The following is a 23,400-nucleotide window of genomic DNA, read 5'->3' on the forward strand; positions in this document are numbered from 1 at the left end:
TCCACATTTCCTCAAAGAAGAATGTATTGATTTAAGGCATTTCCAGTAAGCAGCTGTGAGCCCCTGTGAGTAACCAGGCTGGAAGGCGTCTGGTTGATGCAGACTGATGACCAGGGCAGGTGCTTTTGAGAAAACAGGTGGGGCTTATCAGGAATTTAAACAGCCTATCCAAGTCTATTGACATTGGTTGTCTCTTAATTTGAATTGCTTGGTAAATTGATATAAATGAGAAAGAAGACTTGTGCTTTTCTTTCCTCTCCACTTCATAGAAACTATGGGGAACACAGGGAGTGTCCCAGAAGAAGCTGAAGACTGCATGTGCTCCGTAGAAAGCTATCAGGTAATTAAGAGCGGCCCACGCTCACCTTCCTTGGCTATAATTTATTGCAGTCATTGTGTTTCAAATCTCATGGTGTATCCAATCATGAGAACTGTTTCGTTTGGTATTTCAGGCTCTCCCTGAATCTCCTACAACTGTTAAAAATGGATCTGCTGTATTTGTTCAGGCTCATTCTCCAGTAATGAATGGTAGAGGTATGTACTGGGGACTATTTAAGCCTCTTTTTCCCACCAAAGAGAGAATTCTATGCTGGAACATCATTGAATATTGACATAGGTTCTCAGGTTAAGTGATGAACTCGTGTTTTGGTTCTTATCAACGAGTCTGTTCGGCATGAAGTATTACAGGGCAAGCGTGGTTTGATGGTGGCTGTGCTCAGGCTGCCCTGGGATAAGCTGCTGCTGCTTGAGGGTACCTTTAAGTCTCAGTAGTCACAACAGTACATAGAGAAACCCTTTCTGCTCTTCTTTTAGGGGTGGTAGGCTATGAAGAGTGCAATGTCTGTATAATCTCCAGCAAGATCTTCATAAACAAAACATAAACATGTCAACAGGATTCTACAAAGTTTAGGATCTGGCACAGGAGCTGTTAAGATCTAGATGAGTGATAGCTGGAAATACAGCATAGCTACACATATTAGCAAGAGTTTAGTCTTATTTACCAGAGTTTATCCCAACTATGTCATAGAAGTCTAACACTGGAACCGTGATCAGATTTCTCCTGTTACTGTTATAGGATGTGTTGGATGTTATTCAGTAAGTGGTTGGGTAACAGGAGCATGAGAGTGGAGCTTGCTTTCTTCAAGCATGAAGGAAATTGTGTTGATATACCCCTATGTGTAAATTGTGGCTGTTAGTTTGGAAGTAGGATGGTATCTGGCATGGATTGGCTCTTATGCAGAGTTATTCTATATGAAGTAGAGAACAGAGAAAGGGAGAGAGGAATCAGGTGCTTTTGGAGGGATGTGGGTAAGCCACTGCTCAGTAAGAGCATTCAGTTTTGGACCTATTTCCTGATGTGCGTAGCAGGGCAGTGACCAGGCTGGCATATGCTGGTGCTGGAGGCATGCTGGATGCTGGGCCTCCAAGGAAAGGTGCCTGTCAGCAGCTCAGCCCTGCTTTCCTTGTTCACGTCCTTTCAGAACATCAGCTGTGGAGTATATGTCCTGAGCACTAAAAACTGGGCTGTGAGCGATTCTGAAAAGTTGTCTCCACATACTCATGGGCAATTGCTCTCAACTTCAGATACGTCTCTCTCTCTCCCCTCACACTTCAGCACCTCATTAATTTCTCCTACCACCTCTCGCTGACTCTGGAGCCGTATTAAGCAGTGCTCATTGTTGTGGTGTTGCCTCAGTTCACGTCTCTCCAGATCCAGCCAAGTTAATTTTACCACTGTTTTCCTTGTGTTAGATTTCTTTCTATTCTCAGAACGTAATGAAAGCCAACAATTCTCTCCAATCTCTGTAAGGAAAGAAAATATTATTCTATTATTCATTGTTAAGAGAAACTTCTCAGCCTGTTACATCCTGTTACATCCAGTTGAAAAATCGAAATGTAGACAAAAATAATCAAGTCTGATATGGAAATAAGCAGATGGTACTGATTACCATCAGAATGCCCCATTCCCTGGCTAATTTCCTAATGCCACCTAGCTATAAGAAGTCAGATGAAATGGTTGCCCGCTAAAAACTACAGGCCTGTAACTGCGTAAACCAGTGGAGTTCTGGGCAGTAAACAAAAGCCAGGTAAAGGCTTAAAATTAAAACATGTACTTGTTTCTGAATGCATGAAATTAAGCATATGTCATTACTGCACCTAAATGGATTCCTTAATTACTGTAATGACTAGACCAGTTTAAGTAGCAAGCTGAAAAACTGGACTGGGCTATGCTGATATTACTCTGTAATTTTATTTATCTTTAAGCAGTAGTTGAATCATTAACTAATTAGATGCCACTGAAGTCTTGCTGGTGTTTGTAATTTAATCAAGAAAATCTAGTTGGTATTAAAAAAAAAAAAAAAGCAAAAAAGAGCACAGATTTATTCCATGCAGCAAAAGGCAAGTGAAGCAAGAGGACTGTGATAACAGATAAATCTGTGGTCTTCATATTGTTAGCTTGCATTTCTGTGATTGTCAGAGGTATGACCATGTGCTGTGCATTAAATGATAGAGTTGATAAATGAGTGTGTGAAATCTGTATCTGCTAATATAACGAAAAAAAGGAATCCAGAAAGTTGACTTAATATGAGCAGGGGAAGTAATGCTATTTGGAAGAGCCCCATCACCATCTGCTTCACATCTGGGAGAGCAGGTTGGTGACTGCTGCTTCTCCTCAAGCAGGCTGACAGATGTGTGGGCTTAGGGCTTCTTTCTGTTGCTTGCCTTTCCTGCTTCTCGTGCTTCTCAGGGCTGCAGGCAATGCACTGTGCTGCCATCCACCTTTTCCTCCTGAAGAGCCATTTAAATAGCAGTGGTTGCTTTGCATCTATTTCTTGGCATCTTTGTGGCAAAAGGATAGTGACTTCTAATGTCTGCTGCTGGCCTTTCTGAACCTCAAGAGATAAAAGTGCTCAGTGAACAACAGGCAAAGGGAGTGAGGCAGAGCTAGCAGCACCTTACCTCTGCAGTCTGAATGGCATCGAGGACAAATGTCTGTTGTCTCTGTGGTTATCTGACCTCCAAGGAAGAAAATAATACAGCAGTTCAATAATTACATTGCTAAACAAAATATCTCTTCATAAATGGCTTGTACTCAAATAGCCAAGGATAGTAAGATCATATTTTTAGTGCCCTGATCAGATGAGTTCTGCCCTCCAGAAATACAGAAAACATTTTCCCATAGCACTTCTTTTATGGCACGTTCTCAGCAGCCTACAGCAGGTGTCTGTGCTGAGGACCTCGGTGATTCAGGTGGCTCCTCATTCAACAGCTATAAATGAAATGAACTGTGGGAGACTCAGCAAGATAAAAGGCAGGAGGCAAGAAGCTGCAAATGTAGACATCCCAGGACCTTGCTGAAGATGTTCCCTGTCAGTATTAGCTATGAGAGAAAAGGTAGCTGCTGAAACAAGACTAGCAAACAAAGGCTAAGGAGGATTGTGTTTTAATAAGGAATCTGAAGGATGTAACCTGTACAACTTGAGTCTTGAAAATAGATGGTCACCCAGAATGTGGCTTAAGCTGCTGTTAGGGATGTAAAGAGCAACCCTGATTCAGAGAACATTGGGTTATAGTGAGGAAAGCAGTCCAGAGGTGCTAGGCAGAAATGCTTTAGTCAGACATCGCTGTATGTTTCCAGACAATAAAGGGGACTTTGGCTAAAAACGAAAACCTTTGTGGGAACAAAAGGCTAAAATGAGACGTATCATAAGGTTGAGAAATGTCAAAGTGGCAATGCTTCCACCCAAACCATATGATTTCAAGAACTTTCTCCTTTGCAGCTTGCTGTGAATATGGCATGCATCAAATCCTCCTGTTCACCCACCAAGTTAATATCCCCTCTCTTGTGGGAGGATGAGCAGGCTTTATCTGAAGCACCTGGGGCTGTTCTGACACACGTGCTGCAGAGCAGGTGCCAGTGATGCTTTCCAGGTCTTTCATTCCTGCAATTATAATTAGATAAAATTAGTTTGATAGGTTCATGAGCTACTTTTGTTTTGTTGATGATGATCTTTTATTCTATTTTTATACTAAAAACAGTGCTTCACTATTTATCTATTACATGAAACAGAAGTTTGGCATTTATTACAATTATTTTCCAGTGCAAACTGTTTCCACTTCAGCTGGAGATGGGTTTGCTTTTTGCTTTCTTCAAGTTTCCAATACTAACTAGTAGTTGTATCTTCAGTTCCTTGTCTCATATAGCACTATTGGAGATTTGGGAAACTGAAACTGATGCCTCATAGCTAATTATAGCTAATTATTTGTACCTTTTCTTTAAATGTCAGTATGTTGAAATTGGTTTTGGTGAAATTTTGTAGAAGAATATTACTAGCAAAGGAATATTGCCAGCATGAGTCATTTTCTTGCCTGAATAGTAATGACTGGGGGCAATAAATTGTCTCTATTAAAGGGCACAAAGAAACAAATATCTATTTACCTGACCAGAACAGGTTGTATGGTGGCACTCCAAGCCCCTCTGCATGTTTGCACATGCACAAGACACAATAAGAAAGCAAATGTCAGATGTAAAATAGGAAGTAGAGAAGCAGATGGCACAGCCTCCTGGTGGCTGGTGGGATGCTGGCCTTGCTGTGGCTCTTGCAGTGTCAGTTTCAGCTTTGACAGCTGGAGAGCATTTAAGTAAATTCACCTGATGTGTAAATGATGCATGCTAGCACATCTGTTGGAAAGTTGGTGCAACTCTTCTGTGAAAAGCTAACCAGGATTTCTCAATCTAAAAACGTTCAGTTTTCCCTATCTTGAAAAGGAATTGAAAATATACACTGTGGGAGACAGGCATTTCAGACAAGCTTTAATGACAGCTGGAATTTCATTTCTGCTACAGTACAATGCAATACTGCCTAAGATTATAAGAATTACTTGAAATTATTTCAACTTTACTCTGAAAACCACAGCTTTTAAATTGACTTTTCTTGAGTTAGGTTGGGACTGACAATTTTGCCCAGCTATAATTAAGTAGAACTAAATTTATGCTTGCAATCTGTGTTAGTGATTGACAGAGAAATATATACATATCCCAGTCAAAGCAGAGGAGAGAAGCTCGAGACATAAGGCTGGCTTATCTCCTGACAAGACTCCTCTTGTTTTCTGGGGCTCCATGCTACATAAGCGTCTGATTCAGTCTTCCATCCACAAAATAGACAGATTTTTTTTCTCTTGTTTCTTTTGTTTTGTACAAGGAAAGATCCTTCTTCTCCTCGCTGCATATACAGTACTTGGGATTTTTACCTCATGTATATTAATGAAGCATCACGGTAATATCAAACATGAAATTTACTTCTAAGATAAACAGTTTGGTTTTTGTTACTCTAAAGTGTAATGTCTATACGTACCCAAGGGAGGATTTTGAGCGAGTTTTTGGCAGAGGAGAGAAGGGTGATAGTCTTAATCCTCGTGAGTGAAAAGAGACAAAAAGAGAAGGATATAACATCCAGTTCAGATGTGATTTATAGCTGCTCAAATTGTTTTTAAACTAACCTTCAGAAAATAAAGTAAGATTCTTAGTAGAAATGGCTTTATGGAGAGTGGACAGGGAGGCAACAGTGTTGGAAAACTGAGTGAAATAGGCTGTGACTACATGGTGCTTTGGGAATTTGGCAAGCCAGGAAACAAAACCAATCCTCCCTGGTTTCTGGTCTTTATTCCTGCCCAGCTCTGACACAGGAAAGCATAATATATTAATCTAGAACTTGAGACAAAGTTTTATCAGTACTTTTGCATAACGTTTCTTTAAGTTTAATTGGAGAGTACCTATACTCAGATGAAGTGGAGTCACCCAGACCGCTTGATTAGAATGCTGAAGGCATCAGAGCTCATCATTACTAATTAATAATTACTGTTTCGTGTTTGTTTGCAGTGGATGCGAAGGAAAGCGTTGCAGGGGATAATGCAGCTACTTCTTCCCCAGAGACAAAGGAGCGGAGCGCTGCTGTGGCGGGCGGGGATGCTGCCGGGAGCTCTGCCAGCAGGGCCCTGCCATCTGCGAAGCTCCGCTCTGTCTTTGCATTTTCATGGTCTGTACCAGGGCGTACTGAAGACCCAGCGTCGGATTCATCAGTTGGGTTGGAGAAGCTTGATGTCAGCTCGGAGTCGCACGGCGCGAACAAAGCGCTGAGTGAGAGCGCGGCCTCCCCTGAGGCAGCTGCGCCTCAGCCCAGCACCCATAAAGAGCGGGACCAGGCCCCACAGGCAGCCCCTCCTCATCGCAGCAGCCCTACAGCACCGGGGACACCCGAGGGAGAGGATGCAGCCGTGCTGAAGCCGAAACAAGTCAACTTTTTTGACAAGCTCTTCAAACTGGAGAAGGGGAAGGAGAGGAGCCAAGAGCAGGCGGGCGCCCAGGAGGGCAGGCAGCCTTCAGGTGCTCCTGGTGGGCACAGCACCGCGCGAGGGACGGCCGCACCGCAGAGTGCTCCCAACGGCATCCCCACGGAGAAGGCAAGTGCTGGGAGAGGGCTTTCCATGCCACGCTTAATGACTACTAGGAATAACTATAGCCTGTTGTGGGGAAGGCTCAGGGAGTGAGTCAGTGTTGGTCTTCAAAGAGGTGATCCCTGCGGGAGGAACCCAGGGCAGCTCTGATCCCTGCACAACACCCAGCTGCTGGGAGCTGGCCCAGGGTTTCACTTTTCTGTCTGTGGAAGGCACGAGAGAGGTAGCTGTATTAACACCTAATAGTCTAGGTGGTGAAGAGTGGCCATCCACAAATGAAGGACAAAATACCTGGAAGTAAAATTGTTACTTGCGCTTTATGGGCTTAGAGTTTGGCACCAGATAGTATTCTGTATGAATTTCTTTAAACTCACTCTTCTTGAGCGATGTCTGCCTGTTGTATCCTGTGTGTGCTAGATGAAGGAATAAGATACAGTAATAGCTTTTGTACTCTGTAATTGCAACTTTTAGTCAAGAAAATCCAGTCCTTAGAACTGATTTTACAGAAGGGGAGAATGTAACATAAGATCGCTTGTCATGGAGAGCTTGCCAGACGAAGGAGCTGAAAACAGACATGGGTTTATGTGGCTCATCAGGAACTGTGTTGTTACTTTTTGCAGTAGGTGTTTTGTAACCCAAACACTATCATTTTGTCTGGACATACAGCAATAGAAATGGTCAGAAGTCATCCGTTTGTTAGTGTCTCTTGTTACTAGAATGAGTGTAACATCTCTGTTCTCAGGCTCATCACTGGTGTGTGGTTCATTGCCTACAGTAAAGCTTCTTTTCAGCCACGATGCATACCCAAAATTCTAATTTTCAAGGACAACATGATGAGATTTTTATACCTTCTTCAAAGTCTAAAAACAGTGAATAAACTGCGGAATTTATTCTTAAGCTGACCACTGAAAACATCCATCCTTTGGGTTCAGTGTAAGTGCCATAGCTCTTAGTTTCACTGGAACGGTGCCAGGCTATACTGCTGGTGATCTAGTGAAGTCCTGTTCAAGGCTGGGAATAGGAAGCACACACTGGCTGCATGCCCTCCCCTCAGTGGAATCTGTAAGCACCAGTTTAATGGTAATGGTTTTTATCTGCTTAATTTAGGTTTTCAAATAACACTGCTGCACTGAAACTAATGCTTTAAATATGAACGTGGCTCACGGGCTATACCTGTAGCTGTAAAGAATCTATAGCCTCAGCCTAGCAGTGTATCTAGTCATTCACTGCAGGGAAAAGATGTGGGTCAGTCATTCAGGATGAATCAACTCTTCAGTGTGTTGCTGTCACTTGAATTTGCAACTATTACAATATATATGTATCATAAGAGAGTGCAATTTTTAACCTTACCCTTGAATGTTCTGATAGTTCTTGTCTTTCATTCCTCAAATACACAAAGGAAGGAGTATTCCCTGGGGGCAGGGAGAGGGTTGACAAGGGCATTTTCTGGGAGAAAAGTAGCAGCTAAACACTCTTGGTATGTTGCCAGACTTTGTCTGCATCCCTAAAACAAAAGCTGAGGCTCTGCCTTGCAGTGCTGTTGCCTTCTGTTTCCTCTAAAGTTGCTCATTCTCACGTAGGACGGAGGAATGACCAAATCTAAATTAATTACTGTTACTTTATTAACTCCAAACTGATACCAAATAACCATATTAAAAATCCAGATATTGCTGCTTGCAGCTTCTTTTATTTCTTGTTGGATGATAGCTTGTAGTATCTGTAAAGGGAGAAGAAGACTTTCCTTGAATTGAGTGCCAGCGCATAACAAGCAGCATTGCTGGTAAGTAAGAGAGATTCCACAGTTGTAGCTTAAGAGCTGCACAAACATTCTGTGTTTGGTGAACCACTCTTTATTTTTGTGGTCCACAAAACTACATTCAGAAGACAGCATAATTAAAACAAGGACAGAATTCATGAATTCATGAAGCATTTACTATGTAAGCCAAAGAAAAGATAAATTATATGCCTGAAATGTTTCACTGAGCTGTGATTCAGACAAACAAAAGTGCTGGCAGGAATACATTCTTTTGATATCTTTTTCTAATGAGTGAACTGAAACGACAGTAGAAGTACTTAAGGTGTTTATTCCCCCCAAACGTGGCTCCCCAAAGAAATGAACTGAATGTTTGCATGGGATCCATTAACTTCTAAGGGTGACTTTCTTCTGTTATTTTGAGAGCTTTCCTTCATTACTATTTGCCTTCAGGGCCCTGCACAATGTGCTGCAGTGAGCTGCTGCACAGCCCTCTGTGGTCACTTGACAAAGCCTCTTAAAATGTGTTATTGTAGGTCTCTATACTATCTCTCCTTGATTTATATGCTGAAGGCCTGAGCCTGTACTCCTTCCTACAGCAGTGTTCCCATGAAGGCAAGATGGATAGATGCAGTGATCCAAGTCTAGCTTTGATAGTTATATCGGGGTAGCTAATGGCAGTCTGGCTTGGGATGGCTGGCCTGGAGGCTCTGTGTGCCATGGGTTGCTTGGTGGCCTCTTTGTGCTCTGCATGTCACAGTGCAGGGGTTTCTGGATTGAAGCACTGTGCCTCCAGCTCTTCACAGTCTGCAGTAACTTTTACATCTGCTGGGCAGTATGGAATTAGCAGGGAGCCAGTGCTAGTGCTGCCAGTGGCAGTGACTGTAATTTTTGGAATGGGTTCAGGTAATATTTGCTGCTCATAGTAGCTGTTTGCCATGGTGTTTAGCAACTTTCTTCTTCCTAAGTGACGCGCAGCCTAAGCAGGGAGAGCTCGGGTTTGAGTATGTGTAAAAATGTTTATTGGTTTGATAGCATCAAACACTTTGTGAGTGAAGTCTTATTTAGTGATGTATATTCTGCCTCACTGGTGACCTACTCTGGGAGTTTGGGTGTCTGGCCTCATGCTTTTGTTGCCCCTTTAATATCTGAAATACAGCATTTTTCATAAAATCAGCACTCTTTAGATGGCATCCCTGGAGGAGGGGCTGCCAGCACTGGCGTGTCTGCATGCGTTCTGCATGGGACATATTGTTCTTGGAATCACTCGGGCCTGCAACTGGCAGCTGGACAAAGTGGTGTGTTAGGACCTTGCAAGTAACTCCTAAATAGCCTGCCGAAACCTCCTGAACTGCTGGGCTGTTTCTTCATGGGTAAATCTGGAACATGGTGGGTGGAGAATTACAGAATTCTGTTCTTGCAAGTAAAGCTGTCTGTTTAGCTCCTTCATCAAGATCGGTCGCTCTGTTCATTTTTTTCTAATGGCAGATTAACCCACTGAAGTCTTAATTTATAGACGTTTATTCTCCTTCTCTAGTGAAGAAAGGATGTGAAGGAAAATAGATTCTTCGAAAGTCCTATAAAATATTGCTTTTAAATCCATTAGTACAAGGGAAAGGTTCCTGAGTACAATTTAATATTCTTAAATATTTTTTCTAGTCAAAATGGCACTGAACGAGTATGTATATTTGGAAGTTTAGGACAATAAAGTATAAATTGGTGTCACTTAAAACTACAGCCAGTCTTTGAGAGACAGTATTTCAAAGATGCTGTGTACTAGGGATACCTGGGCAGGCTCCTCTCTACTATTTCTTGTCTTAATTTTGTTTCTGGAATCATCTGGGTATCCAGTGTCCCAACCACTGCTCCTCTAGTCACTGCTTCCTGCCTGACAAGATGTGTACTGCTGTCTCTTTGGGGATGACAACTTATGGAGAAATACAGCAGGGTTGGGATGCTCCATGCAGTGGAGTCCAGGTCACCATCGTGCTGGGCACAACTACTTCTCTAACAACTGATCCAGCCCTGCAGATGGATGAACAAAGGGAAAAGGTATTATTCTTAAGATTTGAGTATTGATAACTAGATGTTATTTATGAAGTGATCTTTAAGGAGATGTTTAACAGGACATGAGGACTTCTCAAACCTTTACCTGTGCAGACTGAAGGTGAAAGTGTGCAGAATGGCACAACAATTCAGTGTAAAGGGATTCCAAGCTCTCCAAAACTGATCTAAAAGACCATTATCTAAATGTCTGAATAGAAACAAGGTGGGTTTTTTTTTAATATAACATGTTTGTGAGCACTTGAGTGCTGGAAATCTATTTGGGGGCTCTGGTAAATGTAATTGCAGAAGGAGAGGAGACAACTCTATGTGGCTCAAAAGAATTACTTTGAGTCATTGCTTTTTTCTTTTTAATCGATGCCATGTTTGTATTTACAAGATTATTTGTTTCTGGAGTTGCAGAATAGGGTGACGGAAGAAATCTTTCTATGGTACAATCAGACACTGAGCTGTCAAAAGCCAAAATCTCAGTATTTGTTTCTATTCACAAGTTCAGCCTTGGAAAGAGAAAAGCGGTGTTGTTTGGGATGCTGTGTGCAACTTTACTTCTGTTATACTTGGTAGCTTGGAACAATGCTCCTCCAATCAACAGCAAACACTGAATATATTAGAAAAGAGGGGAAAGAGCTGTACAAATGCTCAATTGTTCTGAAGACGTAGGCTGGAGAAATATGGTTGGAATTAAGGTTGTGACTCTGAGGAACATAATGCAAGTCACAAATGTTACTTCTGCATTCCACTGCAAAGTAAGCAAGCTGAGACTGAGGAAAATCTGCCCCCATTTGTTTTTTAGGAGATAGATGACTGCAACCAGAGAGATCTCCAGCAGCACTCAGCAGGTGTCAGCGGTCTCACTGCTGGGCAGCCTGAGAAGGCAGTGGTAAAGCAAGACAGCTCCCAGCCAGCTGCTGCAGTGGACAACAACTCCGTCATGAGCTTCCTCAAAACACTGGTAAGCACTGCTTATCCTCTATGTCTGTGAGTTCAAATTGAGTTTGTGTAAAAATCCCATGTAGGCATGTCTGACTTAATGCAATGTACACTGAGGAATCAGGAAGCCCAACAGATGCCTTAGAGAGTGGCATGGGAGGTACAGAGAGACACAGGCACAGTGCAGTTGTGAGTTAATGATGCTGACCCTCTCTGAGATCATTCCCTGCTGCACACACTGCAGGCCTGGAGGCATGTGGCTGTCTTAAGTATCTTGTGTATTGAAGCACTGACTTTTAATTTCCTAACAGTTTTCACTGTTGCAGAGTTATTGAATTTTATACAACCAATATAATTTTTGCCCCATGTATCTTTCATGTTTGCTGCCTTTAGGTTACTCTTTAGAAATATTTGTTTTAGAAGTTTTTCCATATGTGGAAAAAATGCTTTTGCTTTCACCTCTGTATTTGGAGGGGAAAAAATAAACTTACTAGCTTCAAACAGATGATCCTTCAAAACTTTTGAGAGACTTAGATGTGACTTTTTTTTTCCTTTGAATGTGTTTAGGTCTCCCCAAGCAAAGCTGAAGCCAGAAGTGAACCTGAAGACAAGGTAGGCAGATCCTCATTTTGTCAGAGGGTAAATGTTTGGGCTTTAATGTGGTATTTCTTCATTGGATTGCTTCCTCCCCCACTGATATTTATCGTTTGCAGCAATAATTTAAAACGTTCTTCAATTTGAATAAGTTGGAAAGGCAGATGAGCATGAATAAAGTGTAACTCTATCTCATATGCTGCAGTCAAGATCAGATCTGTAGCCTGTTCTGTAAGGTTTGTGACCTGACAGCATTTCTATTTGCTAGTGACCTGCCCATGACCTAAAAACTATAGCTCCTTGCAATGGGATCTTCCTAAGTCCACAGAAACTCATTTTTCTCATAGAACTGGGTAAAACACGTGGCTCTTCACATCCCATAAGGCACATCTGCATCTTTGCCATCTCTCTGCACAGCTGCAGTGCTACAGCAGGGACACGAGGCCCCTGACCACAGCAGCTCTGTTATCTGGATCGGGGCAGACACACCCAGTGCAGGACCACATCTTCAACTGGAGGAAGCAGCTTCTCATTGAAATCGGTTAAGGGAAGCAGGAAGCAAGGATGGAGATCCCAGCATTTCCTTTCTGGGACTCTGAAGTGCTCTTGTTTGGCCCACACTACAGCTGGAGCTAGTGGGCTGCTCCTCACAGAGACCTTGGGAAGGTGAGGGAGCTGCTCTAGGCAGGACTTGCAGAGGGAGAGCTGTGCTTTCCAGAGCCATTGAGGATTCTTCCACCTAGGTGCAGAGATGAGGATCTGTTTGCTTCCCAAACTCAGATCTCACAGTGGGCTCAGGCTGTTCTAATGCAATGCTGCAAGCTGCCTGCAAATGTTTTTAATGCTCCAGCTGGGAAATCAACTTAAAATTGTTTAGAAACAGATACACAATCCTACCAGAGAACTGTTCCTCTGCAGTGGGCAGACGTGGCCTCATGTTCCCTTTAACATACCATTTTTTTCTTGGATTCCACTGGCAGGAGGAGACTTGTTTCCAGCACATGAGTGGTGAGGGTCCTTTGTGTGTGAGTTCAGAAAGACTCCACTGTTGTGGCCTTTCTTTGTAATTGCATAGTGAAAATCCCAAACTGAGTCAATGCATTTACCAAGTTTGTAGAAACTGCGAGGGCTGTAAAAAATTTAGAGTTGAAAACATAATTTTTTAAAATGGAAAAATGTAGGTGTTGAAAGACTTCTCCTTCCCCCTTCTTTCCCATTGTTAAGTTCATGCCAAAGCTTTTAACAGTTTCAACAGAAGCTGAATTGTGAAACAATCTGTGTTAAGCTGCCTTCTCCTTAGTGTTTCAGAAGCACACAGGCACATCACGGGCTGTCCCAAGAGCTGGGAACACACAGATTAGATGTGCTTGTGTTGTTTTGACTAGAGTAAGTTTTTTTTCCTCACAATGCCTGTGAAAAAAATGCGAGGAGTAGATCCCTAAAAATGTTTATTTCCACTCACCTATTGGTAATAAAAATTACTTCTGGCATCAGCCTCTCTTTCTATCCCATTTTGTATCCCTTTTGTAGTACAATACTATTAAAATTGAATTGGACAATGAAGGTTTTTTTCCAGAACGTTTTTGATTTTTAGCTCAGTTCCAGGAGCTGTTCATCAAGGCTGATGCTTTCTAAGATATTCAGAAAGGGCAGTGCCTGTTCAGTGTGTCTCTTTCAATGGCTTTTGGGACCCCCAGCTGCTCAGTGTGGTTTCCATACTTTATTATGTGCCCTTGCAACAGGTGACTGGTGAAGGTGTGCTGTAATTTAGAAACAAATATGCAGTTGGGGTTTGGTTTGCTATCACACCTGTGAGGGTAAACAAATTCAGATGACTAGCAGGATATGCTAAGGTTTTATATGCTGGTGAACATGAATTGCTTTCTACAAAGATTTTTATCTTCACTGGTATTTTTTGGATTTGAAGAATGGCATTTTCCTTGTATCCAAGAATAATATATCAAAATGGGTAATGTCAGCTATCCAATTGTTATGTTTTCTATGACAGTCATACTGTTATATACGTATGATGAAATAATGGTTGCTTTTACCTCTGCAAATACTTCTGTGTTAGATGCATTTCCAAGTGTGGCTGCAGAGGACTTTGGTTTTGGTTGGCTGGTTGCTTTTTGCTGTTATTTTGCATAGCTTGGGTGGCACCGAGACCACTGTGCATTTGAGTCCCAGTTATGCTTTCATTTTGGCTGCTTATCCATCACCTTTGCAGGAAGGAGCTGGGTGCAGTCACCCAGGGGCTGCTACATTCCTAGTGCCTCCATAGTGTTCTCCTATGGCTAAAAAGACTTTTTTTTTTGGTGGTAATTCGGAGCAACATCACAGCAAAGCATGGCAGCACGCTTCCTCCTGGTGACACGCAGAGGTGCTCAGCTTCATGCTGAGTACTGCCTGTGTAGCAATATGCTGTCATCAGTGATGCCTCTGGCTTTAATTGGCTGCATAAAGACCCATGCTTTCAGCAGCACGGGCACACCCTTAATGCCCGTCACTCCATCCGTGTAAACACGGAGTTTAGCCTACAGAGTAAACAATGCTGAGCTGAGTCATAGGGGTGAAATGATCCTTTGCAAGTTTGTACTAACCAACACAGCATTCGTTTGGCTCCAGACCACTGCCGGGGTCTTCCCCAATAGGTTCTGACAGGACACATATGGGAGTGCCATGCTACAGAGTGCAGATGGGGGGGAAAAATGTCCAGTTCTGATGCAATTGGCCACAGCCTGCTCATAGGACAAGGTCCTTTGGAAGAAGGCTGTAATTGCACTGAACAAAGCAATCCTGAAACAAAAAGTTTCATCTTAATATGCTCGTGAGTGATGCATTGTGTATTCTGGACCTTTTGTCCTATCCTGTTAGTTGTGGTCAGCCATATTGCTTGATGCTTTATGGTACAGATCCTATAGACTGATTTATTTCTTTGGAGTTTGGTCACTTGTTTCTGTAGTTCCTGGAATTTTCAGTCAGCTTGTTTCAGAGCTCTCAAGAAGGTGAATACTTATCTGTTTCTACCTGAAGTATGATGAAAATGATTTTTTTATAAACACTGTCCTGTTTATTATCAACTAAATCAGGAAACAAATCATCTCCCATAACATTTTTCTCAGACAAAAATGAAGCTGAGGATACTAGCAAGTAACAGCTAAAAATATTACATATTCCTTTGTGTTAAGTAATAACGAATGCATCTTAGTGCTTCAGGACTCGATGCTGAAACCCTGCAGTGGGAAGAGCACTGCCTTGTGTTTGTGGTTAGTCACACACCGTGGGCCGTGTTCCCCATCACAGCTCACACCTGTGTTAACTTGTTTGTGTGCTGAAGCTCACTTAAGCAATGCTTTTGGAGTTCCCCCTTTTTTGCTTTGTCAAAAAAAAAACTGATGGGAGGGAATGAAAAAATATTCACATTGATGTTGCAGTGCTTCTCTCTGACTTGCAATGTCTTCGTAATGGCTTTTGCAGTGAGGTGCTCACATCTTTAGAGATCCTGTTTCTAACTTCAGTGGGCAGTGACTTGCAAAAAAAGGGCTCATTGCAGACACTCAGAAGGGAGTGCAAGAAAACCAATGTTTTTTGATTCAACACTTTCAATATCAGACATCATTACTATTTTGATGTCACTTCCAGCTGATACCATGAACATTAGTGTGAACTTGTAATATTTCATGTATATCTCATGAATGAATATTGCACGTTCCAGACATACTTCATTATGCACAGCATTAAGTCTGTAGAAAACTATTTAATGTACTTCCAAATAGTTATACTTTTACCCTGTTTAAACATGTGCCCCCAAATTCTGTTGGGTACTTAGGGATTTAAGATAATACAGAAGTCTAAATTTAGTACTTGAGTGAATTGCTTCTATGTGAAATCAAGTGGATTTCTGTATCTTCTGTATTTCATTTACTGCTTGTGAGAGTTTTGTTGAACTGAGTAATTACTTGGGGGGGGGGGGGGGGGGGGGCTGAATTTGTCCAGAGCAAAAAGATGTTTGTTTGGAATACAAAGCATATGAATGTTGGAATCTTTTTAATGAAACAAACTATGTGAGTTCTATAACAAGTGCTGAACATGAATGGTGTTGTACAAAAGGGATCGAAAGCAGAACAAGGCCGTGGTGGGCAGCCTGCTCTGAAGACAGCAGAATCCCCAACTAAAGGAACCAAGAAAAAGAAGGCAGAGAGCCCCAAGCTAGGACACAGCACATTTAGCAAACTCTTTAGGCATAAGGTCTGTATGAAACCCGGGGATGAGCAGAACCCTGAGCAGTAACAGATGGTTTGTGCTCCTGAATGAAAGAAATCCTTTAATTGGGAACTGAGCTGGGTCTGGCCAGCTGCGCTATGCGGTGCTCTGCAAACCCTCAGTGTGAGCATTTCTGTGCCACGTGTTACTGAAACGATCTCAGTATGCAGTGTTTCATGTGTTATACCATCTGTGTGGATTCAGGGTTCTGAAACCATTCCTGAAGCCTGCTGTGCTGCAGGTTATGCTTACTAACACTCACTAATGTCACTGCCACTTAAAATGAAAGTAAAAGGTACTGACAAACAATGGAGCATGCAGATACATCCGTGTCTGGGTTGTAGGGTGGATTTAAGAGCTCAGTCCAACTGTAAGTTTAAGATTAATATTGACTTAATATGCTCAGATTGGTGGCTAAAACTGTGACCTGATAAACCGGAACATCCAACTGATAGGACACAAGAAGTGAGAAATTTCCTGTGAAAATGTTATTTTTCATTTGAAACATAAATGAATGATTAGTTATCAAATTTTTAAGTTTAATGTGAGTAAGAAAAGCTGGGATATGAAGGGCAATTTAAAATAAAACAGTTGGAAAAACATGCTTCTCATGCAAATGGTTGCTTTCAGCAGCTTTGAAGTAAGAACTATAACTTTTCATCGTCCTCTGTGAGAGGCACTTCTGCTTTTTCCGAGGAGGTTAACATGGCACGCTGCTCTGTGGTGGGGAAGCAGAGAGCTGTAGCTGTTTAGCCTAAAGAATGCAGAAGCAGAGACCCTTGGGCTGGGGGAGGAAAGTAATTAATACATAATGCTCCTTCAAACCACCCACGGGGAATCTGGGGTGAGTAAGGGGCTCTATATTCGAGGGTTATATCTGAGCGTGAAACAAAGGGAGTTCTTTAACATTTTTGAAACAATTCTGCTCTTTCCACTGTCTTTTCATTGTTGAGATTAAAACCATCATCTGCTCGTCGCTGAAGGAATCTTGCCAATGCATTAAGAGTGCAGTTCTTGCCAACTATTTAAACAATTAAGTTGTATTGTGTCTGTGGCACTGATTAATTTTTATTTAATGCATTTAAAATGTGGGTTATTTTTTCATCGCTTATTAGCGCTTCCTCAAGGTAAAATAAAGCTAAACTTCTTTGAATATCTCAATCTTGAGATGAGTTGTTGGGACAGGTAAGGAAAAAAAGGAGCCATGTTTTGATATAATCTGGGTCTGGAACGAGAGCCATTATCTTGACAAAAAGCAGCAGCTCTAATATTTTAAGGTTAAAAAGATTTGTCTTATAAAAATTCACTATTTTATTTACATATTTTGTATATGGAAAGAAAAAATACAGAACAAAGAACCAAGTGCTATTTGTCACGTATATAGAATAAACAAGATAAATTAAAATGGTGCATGCTTGTAAGTTTGATTGGAAGTAGAAATTCAAATCAGAAAACTGATGTGATAGGAAAGCTCTGAAATTATCACCTCTAGTTCTAAGTTTTTTGTGTCCTTGAGGTGCCAGATGCAGTAACTAGATGAATACCAAATGATTTGGTTTATTTGAGAATGATTTTACATTTTGTTGTAGTGTGTATCCATTCAGTTTTGACTCAAGGCTCTTCACTGGCTCCTCTGGAGGTTCTGTCTCTGCGTGTCTTCAAAACTGTACTTTTCTCTCTTAGTTAAGCTAGTAGTCAATCTTCTCTTAAGAATCTTCTCTTAAGAAAAGCCTTGTTTCTCGGTGTCCTGTGTTTACATAAATATGTACTAACTTCAAAACAATGCGTGAGCATCCTAATACAAATCCATAACAAAGCTGATCAATAGTCAAATCCCATTGCAACTTCAGACTGAGTTTGGATGGCATTTCACAGCCTGGGTCCACATCCATTATCTGTTCCCCTCCATGTACATTTGTGTTGCTTGCCTGTCTTGTAGCATCTGTCCAATTGAATTCTGACCTAGGAGAGGACTAACCACTTATTTTCAGCATTAGTACTGACATCAGCTCATGGTGTTGACATTACTTTTTATCATTTGCTCTGGATCTTGCTCATTATAGCTAACCACAAATTGAAGTTCTTGGTTCCTGCAAAACAACTCTCACTGACTCTCTTAAGTAGTCAGGCTACAAAACCTGGGTGGACACTTTTACCTGAGTTTGTGGCTTGCTACTCCTCCATACAGAAGCCTTTCCTATGACAGCTCAGATACTTCAGCTATGCTGGTTCTTAGGTTCAGCAGATACTCATACATACTACTGGTCAGAAATGACTTTAACAAGAGACTCACGAGTAAATTAGTTTTTAGAGAGAAACTAAATTCCCCCACCAATTCAGGGAAGTGTGACAGATGGACTATACAACCCTGCAGCACATGCAGAGCTTTCCTTTACGGAGCTGCAGCTCCTGCTTCGGAGTCACAAAGCTGCTGCTGTTCTGTGCCCTGCATTTCCAGGCAGACATCTGCCTGTCGGTGTACCCCAGAGGGCAAAGCCTGCTGCTGCAAGGCAGCTGCTCCTGTGCCCATGTCTGGCACACAGATCTGGCTCTGGCCTCCACGTGTGCATGGAAAGTGACAGAGTCACTGTGTTATGCCCTACCTGAAGGATTGGAAATGCGTATGTAAACATACATTTATTTCCAAAGAACAAGCTGAGGACTGCAAGCACAACAGGATTAACATGGGATGATTCAGCACGAGGCTGGGGAGGAGCTGTAGGTGGGACAGGTGTGGGCAGTCCCTAAGGCAGCCTTGCCTCTGCCAGGGATCAGTTTCCATGGTTGCAGGAGCCAGGACTTCCACAAACGTTCACTAAAAATAAAAGATATTGTGACAGACGATTCCTGAGCTGTGTAACTGAGCGCTGACGTTGTCAGACTTGTCTTTTGTTTTGTTTCCCTCCAGGCTGCGAAGGAGACCCAACAGACAACTAACACCAAAGTGAGTAGGATGATTCCAGTTATCTGTGTATGAATAACAAAGACAAAGGCCAATTATTCACACTGTCATTCTCAGTTGCAAAGAGCGTTTTAATGGTTTTTTTTCATCAGTTAATCCTCTGTTAGGAAGGGTGGGTTGCTACATATCTGATTCCTCTGTTTGAGACATCACTTCAAGAAAGGGCAAGGCAGCTGGGAAGCCGCACCTTGCTGCTGCAGGGCAGCCCGCTGTGCACCAACCCCCTGTACCAGCTGATGGCCGAACGCGCTGCAGTCAGCTTGTCACTCGTGTTTCCAATAGCCGATGTGTTTGCTTATTTCTAGATAACTGAACAGCAGCCTATCACCTCTGTAAAATCAGACAAAAATGTCCCTTCTGCTCAAGAGCCGCAGACAGCTAAGCAGAACACAAAAGCCCCTGAGCCCGCAGCCCAGCAGCAGGCAGCAGCCACTGAAACCCCCAGAGAGGCAGCGAAGGAGAAAGCATCGTCCACTCCTATGCCACTGAGCAAACTCTTTTGGAAAAAGGTACGTCTGTCCCACTCCTACCTTGTAACCCAGTATCTAGAGTTACTGGTGAGTGTGTGGTTACAGGCAAATCTGCAAAGCCCAGCAGATCCTGAATGCGAAGTGTGTAGGGACACAAATAACATCTACAGCTGCAAATGTTTATGTGAGCTTTGGGCCATCACACATACACGTTGCCAATAACGGCAGTTGGACTCCTCTGGAAAAATCCTGTAAAACCACAGTCTTTAAAACCTGGCTGTAGTATTTTTCAATAACAATAATAATGAAGAAATATTAATGCTTCAGTTGAACACACATGTTACAAATCCTGGAGATAATGTTGCCTATCAAGTTATCTTAGTAAAGATGTAGATGTAGAAATGTAATTTGTTCCTGAGAAATGATTTAGTTCTGAATATTGAATAGTTTAGTTCTGGTGGGTCTGTTCTTACTCAATAGAAAGGAAATCACATGTGTGGATCAGTCTTAAAGCTTGCAGATGGAGTCTTAAAGCTTGCAGTTGTTTACCAAAATGCTTTTCCCCAAATTAAATGGCCATTTTGACTTAAATTAGGACTAACTCTGCTTCTCTGATCCTTAGTCCTTTACAAGCTGAAGGCTGCTTCTTTCCTTCTTTAAGAGGAGGGCTGGGTTAAACTTCACTGAAATGTTGGGTGTTGGATAACTGCTTTCCTGGGCTTCAGTTCAAGTTCCAATCCCAGAAATGAAATGCTTCCAAATACACAGATGCAGACTGAGCAGCCAGCCCTGCAGCTTCTCCAGCTGTGTTTTCCTGTGGACAGAGACACTGGAGATGGTTTGGGTGTTACTTTCAATTAAAAAAAAAAAAGTTTAGACATCTACAGAGTAAACAAGCTGGAAATATTTGTTATTCAGGACCTCATTTCCCATGGAACTGAGTGAGTTGGATATGTAGAATGACAGGAAACCTGTAGAGGAGGAGGAGGAGAGGGAGAATATTTTTATGTAGCTACTATTACTACAGAAGCCTCCTCCTGCAGCTGAGGAGTCTGGCTCAGCTGAAAGCAAGGCTGGGAAGCAGGATGTATGCTGAACATCAGGGTGAAATGAGGAGTCCTTCTGCTCAATGTTTGTATGCAGTTGCAGCATAAAGCTGAGTAATAAATCTGATCTGAAATTCAGATTTTCATAATTGAAGTAACAGTGTCCTTTGTATTTAAGAAAGAAAAAACATGGGTGTGAACTGTTTCTTGTGGAAAAACAGGGAAACAAAGGCTTGAGAAGGAGGGATTGGTGAGCTCAAGGATCTGGTAAAATTTAGGAAGGTCAGCTCAAACTAATGCAGTAACAGGTACTTTGGGGCTCTGGATAATGTAGGTACTGCCTAGTGTACATCCTATCCCTGTATTGCAAATTGTAGCTAAATTAGGCCTACATAACCACCATGTGGCTTTTTTAACTTGTCAACAATTTTCACCGAAGTTCTGGCATCTCCAGCACCTCAGGACTGCAGACTTCTTGCCAAAATCCTTTCACTTTCCTGCTCATAATGCTGGATCTAATTTTACCTACATAAAAATAAAGCTGTTTACCTCGATGAATAGAAAACATTGGAGAAAGCAGTATAACCCAGGGCTGGTTTTGGTTGCTACCTAAAGTACTGAGTTACTTGAATCACCGTAACAAATAAACTGATCTATAATAGTAGATGATATCTGGCATTGAGCTGTGCAGAATAAGCTCATCTATGCTTAGTGTGAGCTTTTTGATCCTGAAATCACCCTGAGACCAATTATTTTTGCAAGTTTTCTGAGAGGAACTTTGGCCATAGAAAACTGAATGTGCTCCTTTGGATTTAAATAAATAAATGACACCTGCTTGCTCAAGGTTGAATCCTTACCTGTAAAGGCACATGCTACTTTGCTGGATTTTCTTGGCAGACAATAATTCTCTTCTTTGAGAGATCAGGGTGACCCAATCAGCTTGAGGCTTAAAAAAAGGGGTAGGTGTATAGCGGCCCTTAGAGTACAGGTTAATCTCAAACTTGGTTTGCTTTGAGGATTCTCAGTTTACTTGCACTGTTTTGTTTCACTGGGTTTCTCTGGCACACTGCTAGGGAGGAGCAATGAAGCCCCCAGCTGTTCCAAAGGGGCACATAACTCAGTCAGGTGTAGCTCTTTTGAACTAACAAATAGCAACTGCAGCACTCTGGATTCAGAACCAACTTCTCCACTTCCAGGCAGACTCTCAGCTATCCATCTTCTGATGAGCTTTCACTTCAAAGCACAGCTAATGAAGTGCCTGCCAACATGCTGCAGTTAATGCTGCAGCTCTGGCTGGAAGTGAGTATGTATGTTAGAGGAAAAAAAATCCCTGTTCAACTCTGCAGCTTGAAACTGCTCCAGCTCGATTTACCCCATCTCCTGATTGTTACACAAGACAGTGTTAATGAGTGTTGCTCCACTGTTTGTCATAGAAGCATTTCTAGCAAATGTCAAGGAATATTAAGAGGAAATTACAGATTGTAATGTCACATATCCATGCTGGAAACATGGCTTCAGAACCTCGAAGATATTTGATCAGGGCAGAGGAACAGCACTTCTGTTACATGGGATCAAAAGTGTGTAAGTAAAGAATGGAGGAAAGCTCAGCATTAAGACTGCCCTGTGAATTCTCCTTAAAAGCAGATCTATTTAAAGCAAACAAAACAAGCTGTTACATCACAAACTGCTGCCATATGAACACAGAAAAATAGTGCTCTTCTTACTGAGGAGGATTTACGTACCAATAATACCAACAGCCAGCAGGTTAGCTATTAGGTGAAGCAGAATGACACCTTTTACCACTCACCCGGTGACCATACCCTGCCATAGGAAAGCAAAGATAAATGTTTGGGCAGAGTGTGCAAGATAAATGTTAAAACTACACTGGACTTACCAAGTTGTCACTGTAGTTTACCTGCTCTATGCCTGGAACACAGGCAGGCAGCATGGAAGGAGGTTCTGGCCTTTTGTTTTGGCAAGCTGAAGATCTCAATAAACTAACTTCTGCAACAGCCTTGTTTTATAGAGTACAAATGAAAATAACTCCATAGGTAAATGGTTATCTGTTTCAATCAGTAAATCACAACTAGGTATACTAATGCAGAATTCAAATCTTCCTGAAGGCTTCTGAGTAATGTCCAAGAAATGTACAGAGAGACACCAATTACTTTAAAGTAATCCATCTCTCTGAGTAGTCAGCTGTCAGTTAGCTCTGTTCTCTTTTAAACAGGCAAACTCTGCAGGGTTTGGCACTTCCCCCAGGATATATTTGTTTGTAGTGACACTGATGCCATTGCACAGATCAGTTTTGTCTCTCAAGCTACATCTGGGTTGCAGCTGTAACAGAATAACAGAAATATGATCCTGAACTGCAGTCACTGAATGATGAGCACCCAGAAGCTTGGATCCTGCTTTATTGAGCCACTCCTCCAACTCAGGCAATGAACCATTTTCTTCAAGCAAATTGATAGTGAATTGATTCTATGTGAATGAGACAGAAGAAAGGACCGAGTTGTTCATAAATACAAATTAAACCTACAACTCCATGGGAATGGGGCTGTGCTGCAGTCATCTCAGGTGGTAGGGGACAAGGAATATTTATTCCTGCATCTCCAACAAAGTCACCTTGCCCATAAAAGAAGAGTAAAGAACCAGAGAAGCTGTCATGCTGCTCTTGAAGCACATGGTGAATCCACACCTTGCACAAGGCCTGCAGTCCTGGTCCCCTAAAGCTAAAGGGATAGCACTAAGACGGAATTAATGCATACATATATGGAATGGTTTCTGTCAGAAGACATATGTAAACTCAGAGTTTTTTGGCTCAAAATCATTGGCAGAAAGAAAGGTGATAGCAACATGCAG

General features: G+C 42.0%; 1 protein-coding gene across 1 annotated transcript in view; it reads left to right on the forward strand.

The window, feature by feature from the left end:
* The first annotated feature begins 273 nt into the window (after positions 1–273).
* Positions 274–23,400, forward strand: part of BCAS1 (brain enriched myelin associated protein 1) — a 37,477-nt gene continuing 14,350 nt past the window's right edge. Inside the window, exons 1-8 of the mRNA XM_065754321.1 lie at positions 274–340; positions 453–534; positions 5,882–6,462; positions 11,067–11,225; positions 11,771–11,815; positions 15,908–16,045; positions 18,969–19,004; positions 19,328–19,531. Coding sequence (XP_065610393.1) covers positions 275–340; positions 453–534; positions 5,882–6,462; positions 11,067–11,225; positions 11,771–11,815; positions 15,908–16,045; positions 18,969–19,004; positions 19,328–19,531 — 1,311 coding nt within the window. The 5' untranslated portion in view covers position 274. The remainder of the gene's footprint in view (positions 341–452; positions 535–5,881; positions 6,463–11,066; positions 11,226–11,770; positions 11,816–15,907; positions 16,046–18,968; positions 19,005–19,327; positions 19,532–23,400) is intronic.

The sequence above is a fragment of the Cyrtonyx montezumae genome, unplaced genomic scaffold (assembly GCF_038088225.1).
Source record: "Cyrtonyx montezumae isolate F1298 unplaced genomic scaffold, pur_monq_1.0 scaffold_9, whole genome shotgun sequence".
NCBI classification, from domain to species: domain Eukaryota; kingdom Metazoa; phylum Chordata; class Aves; order Galliformes; family Odontophoridae; genus Cyrtonyx; species Cyrtonyx montezumae.